A 15,011-nucleotide genomic window follows, 5' to 3' on the forward strand; every position below is an offset into this window, starting at 1 on the left:
CTGCAACAAAAATGCCCACTTCAGAAAGGGAGAATGATGAAATAAATAGCAGTGATTGGTCAGTAGTAAATACAAAGTATTTCTGGACAAAAAGAGCAAGGATTCCTTTCTCCAAGGGTGGAACAATTTCATTGATTAGTTGCTCTAGCAGTCCATGATTCTTTTCTGTAGAGGTGTCTCCTTTGTTAGAAAAGGTGTAATTTGGTATTTTTTCTAGAGTACAGTTTTTGAGAGTATGCAGTAAAATATAAAACTTGCTCAATCTTCAGCCTGTTAATATGGTTTCTAGGAGTTTCTCGTAAGGCTATAATTGTAAAGTTTCACAAAGATGCATGCACAAAAATAAACATTTTTTAAAGTGAAAAATTGGAAACAACATAAAAGTCTATAAAAAGGAGAATGGCAAAATATATATTAAATTTAACAAAACAAAACGAATAATGCTATACCATAGAGTTACAAAAGGTTACAGAATAATATTTATATATAAATTCATTATATAAAAATTTAATAAACAGCTCTCCAGAAGGATGTTTGCCTAAATGCTATCAGTGATTTTCTCTGGGTAATGAGACACTGGGAAATTTTCATTTCTTTATATTTTTTATAATTAACATATATCAGTTTTACAAAAATCAAAATATATTTTATTGAAGCATATGGATTTTGAGTAGCCTCTTGTGAATTATTTGTTTGCTTTACAAATTATCTGTGTTTAATTTTAAGATCTAAATTTTGGCTGGGCACAGTGGCTCATGCCTGTAATCCCAGCACTTTTGTGGGAAGCTGAGGTGGGAAGATCACGTGAATCCAGGAGTTCAATTCCAGCCTGGTCAACATAGAGGAGGGAGGGAGGGAGGGAGGGAGGGAGGGAGGGAGGGAGGGAAAGAAGAAGGGAGGGAAAGAAAAAGAAAAAAGAAAAGAAAGAAAGGAGAAATTTTCCCCTTGCCATTAAGTATCTTTCTGAATCATCTGTCTCAATACCAATTGCAATTTGTTCAGGAAATCATCTTATTTTAATAGTAATAGTAGTCTGAAATGACCACATTGGAAGCATAGATTAGTCTTATTCTATTACAGCAAAATCAAAATGAGGTCTTACTTGACATACTGATTACATTATGTAGCTTTTATTTACTATAATAATGAGGTATAATGTACTGGGCTGCTTTTAGTATTAGATAATTACTACTACTGATAATGATTATATAGGGTATGATTATTATTGAAATAATTAAAGACCTAGTAACTTACCTAGGCTCTCTAAGTCTCAGCTGACTCATCTGAAAATGAGAAGAATGTGGACGAATACAGCAGTTTGTTGTGAGAGTTTAATGTGGTACTACTACATGTAAAGCACTTTCAACAGTGCCTGGAACCTCAAAAGTGCTGTTATTATCTGTAAGTTTGAGAAAAGCCAGTAACCCAGTTTATTTTCTCAAGTGAATCTGTGATTTTACTTAGGTTATATTTTATGTAGGATGCTTCTTTCAAACAGTAATTTCAGGTTTATTCTTAAACAAGTTCAAAAATTCTCTTCTATTGTAGGATACTGTCAGAATTAAGAAATGACATTCAGGAATGAATTTTATAAACATTACATTGTCATTTTAGCTAATGTACCCTCTTCAAATTTAGTTTTTATTGGACCAGTTAGGGAATTTAGCCCACTTATAACAAATCACTTAGTGATTTATATTAGTTTCACTTTGCTAACATTACCAGTTCTTTTTAAGCAATATTTGTGTTCTAATTATTAATAACTCCAAAAAATTTATTATATATTTTAATTCTAAACATTTTTGTTTTATTTGTGTTATGTTTACCTCTTCCCAAGTCTAAATTGAATATTTTCAGTCTCATAATTTTTTATCATTTTTAAGTATAATTATTTGCCTGGTATATATCTTTGCATATTTTCTCATATGTATATTTCAAATAGGATTAGGTATTGTTTCTGATCCTATGAAATTCTCTGTGCATCTAGATTTATGTAGAATACAAAATTAAAGTATGTTATTAATACTTATACATTAATTATGTGGTAAGTCTACTCATTTGTTAATTAGCTGCCTTACATAATTTCATATAGTACTCATAATTTCTGAGTCATGTAATGATTTATATCACAGTTTGGATTTGTTGTTAAGGAAAAAAACACATCTTTCATGTGATTTTACTTATTCTCTTGAAAAACAGATGAAAAGTAGCATAATTAAAAACAAGAATAATAGACTATCTTAAGTAGACATGGACTACTTGGTCACTTACTCTCAATATAGACTCTCTCCCTAAAAATGTTTTAAATAAGAACAACTTTAAAAGACATAAATCTATTTTAAAATATTGGATGTCAGATGAGTTCATATTTAAAGGAGGCTTGGATATAAATAGCATTCCAAATCTGAGAAAATATCTTACTTGCCTTTAATAACTTAATGAAAAATATATGAGTAGCAATACATATTTTTTAGTTTTGTTTGCACATCAGTGAACTGTTCTGGAACAGTATTTGGCTCATGGCTATTGGAGATACTAAGGCTGCAAAAGTTGAATATTCTCAGAAAACTCTATTCAAACATCAAGTGCTTGGTCCATGATAACTGGTTGATAGGTATGTGAGCTTTTTCTGTAGCACATCAAAATGAAAATAGATACATTAACTTTATACACATTTATATTACCTGTTACATAATATTTCTTGGACTTATTTCATAGATTTAGTTTTTGAATCTGTGGTAAAATCTTGAGGTGACAACAATTAATAAATCTTTCAATTTTTTTTAACAATGCCTTACTAGGAACGCAAATAATCTATGATGATAGTTGTTCATCAAGCAGATATTTTATGTTTCTCAGTTATCATCTAATGGTTTCATTGCTTCTGTTGCTGCAAGTTAATAATAATCACTTTAGTGAGTAATTTTTCTAAACTTAATTTTGGAAAAGACATCATTTTCTGAATAATTTTTCAATTTTGACTAGTTGTTCTTAAGTTAGATTTCTTGTCATATACTCTGTTGAACTTAGGGCTAGGAAATGTATCTTGGCTGATTATAGAAAGGTGATTTTAGTGATTTTTTTCTCCTCAGCCTTCATTTTAGGGAACTTCTCATTTTTTCCTTTTGTAACTACTTCAATATTTCTGGACAAATGAATTCTACCAGCTACTCTCCTTGTTGATAGATCATCTGTCTCAGAGCCATAATATAATTTGCTTATCATTTCTTGTAGCATCAGAGGCTCCTTGAAATGCTAGATACAGAGAAGGAACTGTTAAAAGAAAAAATAAAGGAAGCTTTGATTCAGCAATCTCAAGAACAGAAGGTAATACTTTCACTGTGCTCAGAGTATAGAAAGAATGTGTTCTGTTACCTCAAATAATACATTTAATGTCTTTCCAACTGTCTTATCATTTGACAGGAAATATTGGAGAAATGTTTGGAGGAAGAAAGGCAAAGAAATAAAGAGGCATTACTATCCGCTGCAAAGGTATTTCCATTTGTAATAGTGGGTTGCTTGTAAGTGGAAATAAAAAAACTGAATATATTAATAATATGCTGAATCTTTTATATAATATTTCATTCCATAAAAATCAACATTTTTATTTTTTATTTACTTTTAAACTTAAGATATGACTACTTATATTCTTATTAAATTCACATCACACAATATAATGGTAGCGTTGAAATGCTTTACAATATAGGTTATTAGTTACTTGTTATAAAGAACATATATGTTGGGACACTAATATCCACCTGCGATTTGTTGGATCTAATTAGAGATTGTGTGTGCCTCTGTGTATCAAGGTAAGTAATTTTTTTTTTTTTTTTTTTTTGAGACGGAGTCTCACTCTGTTGCCGAGGCTGGAGTGCAGTGGCCGGATCTCAGCTCACTGCAAGCTCCGCCTCCCAGGTTTATGCCATTCTCCCACCTCAGCCTCCCGAGTAGCTGGGACTACAGGCGTCCGCCACCTCGCCTGGCTAGTTTTTTGTATTTTTTAGTAGAGATGGGGTTTCACCGGGTTAGCCAGGATGGTCTCGATCTCCTGACCTCATGATCCGCCCGTCTCGGCCTCCCAAAGTGCTGGGATTACAGGCTTGAGCCACCGCGCCCAGCAAGGTAAGTAATTTTTAAAGCCAAGTTTAAAATAACTCATCTAAATCATGTATTCATAGATATAAGATATACACACACCAACAAATACACTTTTAACACTTACTTTTGAGTTTTAGATTTAAAATTAAATTTAGCAAACAAATATTGAATGTCTCATATCTATATATCACTATGCCAGGGTTAAATTTAAGGGTGACTATGATTTTGTCTTTTTCTTAAATAATTTATAATCAGATAAGAAAAATATTATTTATATACCAAGAGGGCAAGGAGGAATGCATTAAATTATTATGAGTATGTACATCATATGTCTATGTCTTAGAAGTTTTTAAACAATAAATTACTTTTGAATTCAGCCTGAAAGGATGGCTAGCATTCTGAACAGAGTTTGAATTTTATTCCACAAGGTAAGGGAGACATACTGATATTTTAAAAACATGTTTGTGATGTAATGGTAATTGACATTAACTTTTGGGAAATTAGAGGCAACAAAAGCTAGAGGCAGGGAAAGAATTCATAGAATGCATCAAAAGTCTGGCTACGAGATAGTGAGTAGTAGAAACAGACCAGTAGTAGTAGTTTGGAAAGAAAAGAAATAGGCAAATTCTGGAAATATGGAGAAGATGGAGTCAACATATATGTTTGATGTGAATAATGTAGAAGGTGGCCAAGTTGTATACTGCTAGAGTATGGATTTAAGAACAAAATGGAAAGTAGCACTCTTTCTTTGGAATAGAGTTTGAGGTGATTTAAAGCAAAAAGTCGAATTTTAGAAAATTTGTATCTGTTTTCCAATATGTATGTTCCTGAATGAGATTTATGGTAACATTAACAAATGTGATTTTAAAATTTTGGTACAAAGAAATGTGTCAGCATCTGGAGAAGACATGTAACTCAATAAATCAATATTTTTCCCATAAAAATGTTAAAAATTATGTATCGATAAATGATTCATTCAGAGTACAAGAAAGGACTGTAATATAATAACATGAAATTTTCATTTGACATAATTTTATTTTCATTATGCCACCTAACCTTTAAGAACTAGTCCTTGTCAAGTTCTGATGTGAAATCATCAAGAATATCTACAATTTTCTAAACTGGCTACTAAATACTCAGTTTTTCCCACTATCTATCTGTGTGAGACTGGGTTTTCTTTATATACTTCAACTAAAAAACACCATTACAGATTTCACACAGAAGGGAGAAAAAGGAATTAATTTAGCTGTCTTGTATTAAGTCAGATATTAAAGAGGTTTAAAGACACATACAGTGGAATTTTCCTTTTTTAATTTTGGAAAGCAGTTATTTTTCATAAAATATATTAATATCAATGCAGTTAATGATATTAATTTTAAATGAATTTTATTTTTGCTTGAATTTCTAATACGGTATGTATTAATACATGTGATCAGCATAAACAAAATCTCTTTGATATCCTCAATAATTTTAAGATTGTAAAGAGATCCTTAGACTATATAGTTTGAAACCTGCTACTTCACCCTAAGACCTGATTTCTTTGAAGATTAGAAATGCCATGGGAATTAAGTAGGAATATTTGTATAAAAAAGAATAATAGATTTTATTTTATAGCAGTTATTTGCTATGCATAAAAATAGCAATGTGACAACTAAACACTATAGGATCAAAGTTTTTTTTTATCTTTTAGGTTAACCAAGTCTGTCTTACTCAAGAAATCATTATGCAGTCAATCTTTCAGATTTGTTCTGGTCTTTATTTATTTTGAAGCTTGAAAAAGAAGCAATGAAGGATGCAGTTTTAAAAGCCATAGAAGAAGAAAGAAAAAATTTGGAAAAAGCCCATGCTGAAGAAAGGGAATTATGGAAGACAGAACATGCAAAAGATCAAGAAAAAGTATCTCAGGAAATTCAAAAAGCTATACAAGAACAAAGAAAAATAAGTCAGGTCAGTAATATTAACTGTTTGTAAATACTTTTTTTCTCATTTTTCTCAAAATGAAGTACCCTTACTCTTTTATTTTACTTAAAACAACCTTAGTAGATATTTATGACTTTTTAATTTTTAATTTTCATTTTGATGTTAATATTTTGAATTAATCATTTTTAATATTTTAATGTGCTTTCATCTTTCTGATATTGAAAACTTAGTAACTGACCATTTTACCCTTTTACTTTATTTTCTAAAAGGTCAAAACAACATTTATGTTTAGTCATTGCAAATACATTAAACTTTGTGTTATTTTTCCTTTTCTCATACATAGAGACACACACACATGCACACGTGCACACAAACTCAATCAATACGAAATAATATATTTGTGTAGAAAACAATTTGATTCAATTAATTTATAATTCTAATTTGTAAATCTCTATACCTATAGTTGGTAACAATAATTAATAAAACCTCACAAATATTCCCTATAGTCTCATAAAGATACATAACGATCAACAGGTGTGGCCTACATGCAAAATAACTTTTGATTGTTTATCTGAACAATTAAAAACACTTAGTTTGTTTTTCTGTGATTAAATTTGCACAGTCCTATTTTATAATTAGTCTTTATATATATATATATATATAGGCAGAAGTACTTAAATAAATCTTCCCTTAAGTATCAAAAGCAAAAGAACTCGGTTTCTCATGTTCAAACTGTTAAATATACTACAATTGTTCATTCACATTATAATTGCAGCTAAAATGACTAACCTTTCAGATCAACCCATATTTTTTTTATGACTCATTAATCTTAATGAAGCCTTAAAAAGCTCAGAGTTTTTAATACCCCAGATAAAAGTTACATTTTTTAAAGATGTCACTTGTTTACTCTCAGGAACACACAGTTACCCATTTATTACAAAAATTAAACAGATCTGTAGGTAGCATCTATGGTAAGATAACAGTACTACAGTAGCAGATCTTTTTTTTTCTTGCATTTTTTTCACTAAAGCAGTATTACCTTTTAATTCTTACTGTAACCTATCAATAAATGTATATTGAGTACCTATCGCATATAAAGTGTTTGTCTGTCGCTTCAGTTGGTTGGAATTTCATGCCAGTAAGGTCAAGTTCATTGGCTAAGTTCTTATTTGGGAGAGTTTATTTAAATTTGTTTTATGACTCCAAACATTCCTGTAACCTCACATTGATGTGGGCCATTCATCCCTTAAATTGGGTAAGAAGGCATGAAAAAATCAGCACATATTCATCATCCTAATGGAAAAATATATATCTTAAAGAGCACACTTCTCTGCTGATTTGTCAAGAGTCTACAAGAAACATGCAGTATATGATACACTACTTTGAAATTTGTCCTCTGTAGGTTCAGAATATGGTGAAGACAATCTAAACATGTCTTGAATAAATTACATTAATTTCCTTACATGTTTGCACATTTTGCTAGAAAGTCTCTGCCAAGTTAAATTATATATCTCTGTATCATTTAGGTGGATTTCAGGACATTTATTTCTTTGTTTGGAACATTGTTCCTTATTTATTTTTCTTGACTCTGTATGTTGGTTTCTTTTTTTTTTTTTTGAGACGGAGTCTTGCTCTGCTGCCCAGGCTGGAGTGCAGTGGCCGGCTCTCAGCTCACTGCAAGCTCCGCCTCCCGGGTTCACGCCATTCTCCTGCCTCAGCCTCCCGAGTAGCTGGGACTACAGGCGCCCGCCTCGTCGCCCGGCTAGTTTTTTTGTATTTTTTAGTAGAGACGGGGTTTCACCGTATTAGCCAGGATGGTCTCGATCTCCTGACCTCATGATCCGCCCGTCTCGGCCTCCCAAAGTGCTGGGATTACAGGCTTGAGCCACCGCGCCCGGCCGTATGTTGGTTTCTATCCATTAGAAATAACAGCTACCTCTCACAGTCTTCATTGACTGGCCTTGTACTGGTGAAGAACCACACCAATCAACCTAATCAGAGATTTTGTGGGCCTCTCAAATGTTTATGCTAATCCATACTGCTGTGTTTGTTGTTGGTACCCCATAGCTGTCTAATGTACATGGTGTTCCAGTGCTCGCAGATAGGTGAGACAGAAGCCAGTCTCCCAGGAGCCCCTGGAAAGATTAGAACTTTGGACATGTAGTCCAACTCTTTCCCTCCCCAGGGAGAAGCTGCAATCTGAGGTTTTTTGCCCTCTTTCTTGGACTGAGCAGGCGGGTGGGCTATAGCAACTGTTTACTTGTTAATTTAATCCACCATTTTTGTTCTCACTGTCCCCAGGCATCAGTAGTATGCCAGGTCCTGTTACTGCTCTGAGATAGGTAAGACAGAAGTGGGTAACCTGGGCAGTTTCTAGGAAGGTTGATTGGACATGTAATCCAACTTTCTCCCCACCAGAGAAGTTGAGAGCTGTGGATTTCCTTTGGATCATATGGCACTGTATTGGGTATAGGGATTGTGGTGAGAGTTAGGTCTTGAGTTTTCCTACCAGTTTCAGTGTAGTTGGTTTCATGGTTGCCCAGGTTGAAGGACTCTCTCAATTTGTGTCTGAATTTTCCACAAAGGGTATTTGTGCATGCATCGTTGTTAATTGAGTGTGTCCATGGAAGGACAAAGGATCCAGGGTTTTCCTGTTTCACCTCTTGTTGACATCATCTGGTATTTTAACATTTTTCTAAATTCCCAAGGTAAAGGAAAAAGTAAATTAATAATTATCTGATTATAATCATTAAACAAAATGAAAATTATGCTAGTTGTAAGATACCAGCTACAAGAAAAATAAGCATGTAGGAAACATGCAGTAAATATCCTTGAAGGGTACACTTCCCAGAAGATGCTTTTAATGACTTAATTGTATTTGTCCAAAATTTTCAAATAAGTTTATAGATGGCATTTATTAATTAATCATATTAGTTTCCTAGGAAAAGCCAATTGGAAAAACTAATATATTACTACAAATTGGTTTGTATAAAGTCCCATGAGTTTAATTAATTGCCCAAAATTAGTTTTGTTGCAAGACTAGAAATATAATTTATAAATGGACTTTACCCCTGGGCTGCTAGTGATAGGAATCTGAAATACTGCCTCTTCATTCTGTGCATATCCTGGAGGATTTTAATGAGTTTCACATTTATAATTAATGTCCTTGTTACTTCTTTTAGGAAAATCCCTCAAATAAAGGGCATTACAAAAGCTGACAGATCATTATCTGATAATAATAAGGGAAACAATAATAGTTCCCCATATTCAAGTTTCATTAAGTTGCCTTTATTCTAAGCAAATATATTGAGCTAGTTTAGCTAAAAAGGTATTTTTATTTATTTTTGTTTTTGTTTTTTTGTAGCTTTGCCTGCAGAAAATAGTAGCAGTAAGATAATAGCAGAACTGGTAGTGGTGGAGATGGCAATAATTAACAATATTGACTTATTAATTCAATTCTAAGTGCTGAGCACTTTTCTGATTTTTTTAGATGTTTCATCTTAATTCCTCACAACCACCTTATGAAGTAGGTGCTATTATTATCCCCATTGATACAGATGGGGAGACTAAAGATTACAGAGATTATGTAACTTGTTTTAGGCCATGTGACTTTTTAGAAGAGTCAGCAGACAGTATTCAAGTTCAGGCAGCGTAACTCCTGAGGCCTTGTAATTTGCCACTACTCGATTCTATCTCCCTGTGTTCTCATCTTAGTATAAAGTACAGATTGATGTCATTTATCATTTAATATTTGAAATGATCCTAGGAAATTAGCAGGTAAGTTCTATAGGCAAAACTTTAAGAAGGTGTTACTTTTATATATTCATCCATTCTGTAACATTTATGGTGCCTCTGCCATGTATTGGCACTGTTAGACATTTCTGACACACAACATTAAGCAAGATAGACAAGGCCCCTGTGCTTTCATAGAGCTAACATTCAAGTTGGAAAAGAGCTATGATACGCAAGATAATGCCGTGTGGTGCTGTGGGCTAGGAAGAAAAAATTCGGGGTTATATATTTAGCTGATAATGGTTGTAGGGGATTTCTTTAGACAATAGTAGTTAGGAAAGAAGCCAAACCCAGTAAATTTTCATTTCATATAATTCAATTTATATGAGATTCTAGAGAAGACAAAAGTGATATGAGAGAAGACACATAACTAGTTACAATATCTGGGGGCAGGGGAATTTTTCGAGGGCAATGATAATGTTTTTTATCTTGATTGTGATAGCGCTTCTATTTGGCAAAACTTACCAAATTACACACTTAATATTCATGAAAATTATATGTAAGTAATACCTTAATAGAGCTGATTTTAAAAAACAAATGACTTTCAGAATAACTGGATGGATGGTGATTTTGGATGTAATTTCCTTTACTGAGGTGAGAAAAGGTTAAGTTTCATGGGATTAAAAAATCTAATTTGTGGCCGGGTGCAGTGGCTCAAGCCTGTAATCCCAGCACTTTGGGAGGCTGAGACGGGCGGATCACGAGGTCAGGAGATCGAGACCATCCTGGCTAACACGGTGAAACCCTGTCTCTACTAAAAAATACAAAAAAACTAGCCGGGCGGGGTGTCCGGCGCCTGTAGTCCCAGCTACTCCAGAGGCTGAGGCAGGAGAATAGCGTAAACCCGGGAGGCAGAGCTTGCAGTGAGCTGAGATCCAGCCATTGCACTCCAGCCTGGGCGACAGAGTGAGACTCCATCTCAAAAAAAAAAAAAAAAAAAAAAAAAAAAAATCTAATTTGTGTGTATTAAATGTGTGATGCCTATTCATGAGCCTAGAGGAAATGTTGAGTAGGCAGTTAGAAATATAGAAATGGAATTCAGGGGAGTTGTCAGGGCTGGAAATAGAAATTTTCAATTAATAAGCATATAGTTGTTATTTAAAACCAAATAAATAAAAAGGAAATATTTTCTGGATAGGGTTTTATGACATTCTTTTATGGATTGTGTCCATCTTCTACCTAGAAAGAATATGGCCACTTTAGATTAACTGTGTAATACTGTAAATAGTTTCACATGTAACAGTTGTACTTCAGATGAAATAATGAAAGTGTTAAACTTACTGGTGCTGTCTGTGTCACACTGTAACCCATGATTGAGTAGCCAGGCATTCATCCAGACTTTCTAGGAAGCTCAGGTCACCACTATGAACAGCAGCTTCTGCCACTTTCTACTGAGCCCCTGCCTAGATGCAGAGGCCAGTGCTCATTTTGTCTGGCAGCTAGTTGGGATACATGGAGCCTGAAGAGGCCCTCTCCAGGGACCTACAAACTGTTCTGAGTATTAACTGAAGGGACTGACTTTTTAAAAGCTTGGAAACCATTTTTAAATTCTAAGGTGTAGGTCACTTGACAGCACTTGAATGTTCTTTTAAAGAAAACTAAAACCATAATTAACAGCAATTAATATATTTCTTTGTCTACTAAGTCACAGTAGAAATTAGGAAATGATCTAGTATGGCAACACAAAAACATTGTGTAACTTAAGCCACCTAAATTATTTCTGAGAAATGAAAAGGGAAAAATCAGCTTCTGCTTTAGAATTTACCTCTAGATTTCCTCTCTGCTAGTACTGGATTTACTGAGGAGATGTTAAACTGTGGCAGAAAACCGAGTACCTAAGGATTGTGGTAGATAATTCTCAGAATTTATTTGAGAGATGTTTTCCTTTGGCCTTGATTGCAAGTTAAGACTAATTTCTTAGCATTGATTGTAGATTGTACATTTTTTCTGAGATACTAAAAGGAAATTTATGACCTTGGCTTATTGATTTTCATATTAAATTAATTCTGAGTCACTTAAAAGTCTTTATTAAGTAACGGAAAGGACGTTTGTTATTGACACCAAAGTAGGCAAAAAGAGGATAGTCATTAATTTTGCTGTTCTAGCAAAGTCCTGTAAAAGAACTCCAGTGCATACAGACCCTGAAACGATATCTGACGTTGGAAGCTCTTCATAATAGTTTATAACCACAGCCACTGTAATTTGGGGTTATGTTTTCCCCAGAAGCCACAGACATTACAATCAGTGGTTAAATTTTCCTTAAGAAATTTAGTACTGCCACCTGACCCCTCTTTTAAAAAAGGAAATAACATTTCTATTTTAGCTTAGCAGGCTAGTTTCACAACCCTGAAGTTTTTCTGTGCTGACTTCTTTAGTTTTGATTCATTCATTCATTTTTAAGTTCTTATTTATGGCCGGGCGTGGTGGCTCAAGCCTGTAATCCCAGCACTTTGGGAGGCCGAGACGGGCGGATCACGAGGTCAGGAGATCGAGACCATCCTAGCTAACACAGTGAAACCCCGTCTCTACTAAAAAATACAAAAAACTAGCCGGGCGAGGTGGCAGGCGCCTGTAGTCCCAGCTACTTGGGAGGCTGAGGCAGGAGAATGGCGTGAACCCTGGAGGCGGAGCTTGCAGTGAGCTGAGATCCGGCCACTGCACTCCAGCCTGGGCGACAGAGCAAGACTCCGTCTCAAAAAAAAAAGTTCTTATTTACAATATTTTGATAGTAACCTAGTTGGTAATAAAATCGTAATGACATTTTAAATTATCAAATGTATCATATCTATAGAGAAATGATACCTTTTCATCCAAGTCCTTTCTTCCTTCTATTTTTCTTCAGTTATAGTCATTCAGTGAGATGTCTGTAACACAACATCTGCCAAGTTCTCCAGTCCAAAGAATGAGAATTCATCCTAGATTTTCCCTTTTGTCCTCATTTGCATATCTTTTTTATTTTATTTTTTTTTATTTTTTATTTTTTGAGATGGAGTCTCACTCTGTCACCCAGGCTGGAGTGCAGTGGTACCATCTTAGCTCACCGCAACCTCCCCCTCCTGGCTTCAAGTGATTCTTCTGCCTCAGCCTCCGGAATAGCTACAACTACAGGCGCATGCCGCCATGCCTGGCTAATTTTTGTATTTTTAGTAGAGATGGGGTTTCACGATATTGGCTAGACTGGTCTCAACTACTGACCTTGTAATCCACCCACCTCACATCTTTTTAATTATCAGAACCTTTCTATTTTACCTGAAAAATAATCCTTAAACATATACACTTACTTCAAACCTGTTATCTTTGTCTCAGTTAATATTTTTATTGCTTACCTTGACCTCCTATATAGACTTCTTTACCTCCAGTTTTGTGTCTTTTCACAAATGGATGCAAAAAATGGATGTCATTCTCCCACTTGAAATTCTTCAGTGCCTCCCTGTAGCCTGTAAGATAAAAGTTCAAACGACTTAGCATAAAACATACATCTTTCATTGATCTGGTCTTTACCTGTCTAACTCATCTTCTGCTGCTCTGTTTCACATTTCCTGCTTTTAGAAGCAAATGGCTGGTACGTATAGTGTGCTATTTTATGGTCTTGGGTCTTGGTTCATACTGCACCATCAGCCTAGAATCCCATTGCTTCCTGCCTGGCAAAACCCACTCTTATTTCATAATTCACCATTTTTTACCCTCCATAAAATTTTTATTTCCTCCTTGCAGATTAAATCAAGAGCTCCTCTTGAGCATTCAGTATATAACTATACTACTGCTCAGCCATATTATTATAAAAAGACCTATGTCTTCTCCAATAGATTACCTTGAAAGGAGGAGCTGAATCTTAACAAACTGCAATAGATGTAATAGATAGGACCAGCACTTTCAGATCTCTAAATGGGATTAATAATACCTGCTTTGCCTAGTTGTTGTGAGGCCCTTAGAAACAAGTCAAAAAAGAAAGATAATAGATTAGTGAAAAAGCTTAGAAACCATAAATAATATGCAAATATTAGGTGGTATTTTGACAAAGCAGGAAACCTTGTCACATACTGTTAAAGGAGGTGAAGCGTTTAGCCTTGAAAAGAAAGAAAGATAAAGCCACATTCTTCACATATTTGCATGCATATATACTTTTATATGTATGAATGTATGTACTTTATGTATGTATACTTTATGTATAAAAGTATATATGCACATACTAGATATACACATACTATATATACACATACAAAAGTATATATACTGTGTATTTATTATATTTTAAGGAGACATACTAATCTTTAAAAAATCAACTGGGTCTCCAACAACACAATTTGGCTCTTAGAGTTTTGGTAGCTTTTAATTGGAACATTTTACCAAGATTAGAGTTATTTAAAATAGTGCTTTGGATGTTATTATCCCGTTTTTGAAGAAGTATTCATCACACTGTCAGTTGGATGCCAAACTGAACTGATTCTTATTATTGTTACTCAATGAAAAACTTGGAAAATGAGAGGTCAAGGATAATTACTTTCAGCTTCAGAAAAATGTTTACTTTGAACAACTAGTGTATATTTGCGCTACAGTGATGAATGGCTGCATGAATACAAGTAGAATTTTTAGGTCATAGTAAAGTAGTACACTCTCTTTCACTGGTCAAATAGAAGCATTACATTTAATTATACCATTCATATACATTCAAAAGATACCATGTTTTCAAAGAGACATTTCCAAATCAGAATGAGAATGTCTTAGACATTCATTTGTACCTCCTCAGCATCTATTCCTCTGTTCCCAATGTGATAGTTTATTTTTTAGCGATGTGGTTTAGAGGAAATTTAACCTACTTTCTGATTTACATATAGGTACTTGTTGATCTAGGCTAATAATTGTTTTCCATCCCCATGTTCCAAGGATGCATACATAATTTGAGCCAAGCTCTTCAGACGCAATTTGAGGACTTGCCTCCTCAGGTATATTAAACTCTGTTTTTCACAGTAAGAAAATGAGAAAATCTTTAAAGCTGTTAGTAATTGTCTTGGGACCATATATGTAGAGCTTTTGAGAAAATAGAAACAACATCATTGGCAGAACAGAACTGAAGAAATTGGTATCCCGATCACATTGTTTGCATGCTAGATGGAGCCCACACTAAAGTTCTTTTATGTTCTCTTATGAGACTGTAACTTTCTTTTTTTTCCCTTCAAGTCAATTTGTGCTGAATTTTCTGT

At 34.0% G+C, this 15,011-nt stretch overlaps 1 protein-coding gene across 12 annotated transcripts in view; it reads left to right on the top strand.

The window, feature by feature from the left end:
• CCDC91 (coiled-coil domain containing 91) overlaps positions 1–15,011 on the top strand; it is a 346,963-nt gene that overhangs the window by 247,865 nt on the left and 84,087 nt on the right. For all 12 annotated transcript variants that reach the window (XM_030939611.1, XM_010379889.2, XM_010379895.2 and 9 more), the window contains 3 exons: positions 3,235–3,327; positions 3,424–3,492; positions 5,869–6,045. In XM_030939611.1, the coding sequence (XP_030795471.1) occupies positions 3,235–3,327; positions 3,424–3,492; positions 5,869–6,045 (339 nt within the window). The remainder of the gene's footprint in view (positions 1–3,234; positions 3,328–3,423; positions 3,493–5,868; positions 6,046–15,011) is intronic.

This window comes from Rhinopithecus roxellana, chromosome 10 (assembly GCF_007565055.1).
Source record: "Rhinopithecus roxellana isolate Shanxi Qingling chromosome 10, ASM756505v1, whole genome shotgun sequence".
NCBI lineage: Eukaryota > Metazoa > Chordata > Mammalia > Primates > Cercopithecidae > Rhinopithecus > Rhinopithecus roxellana.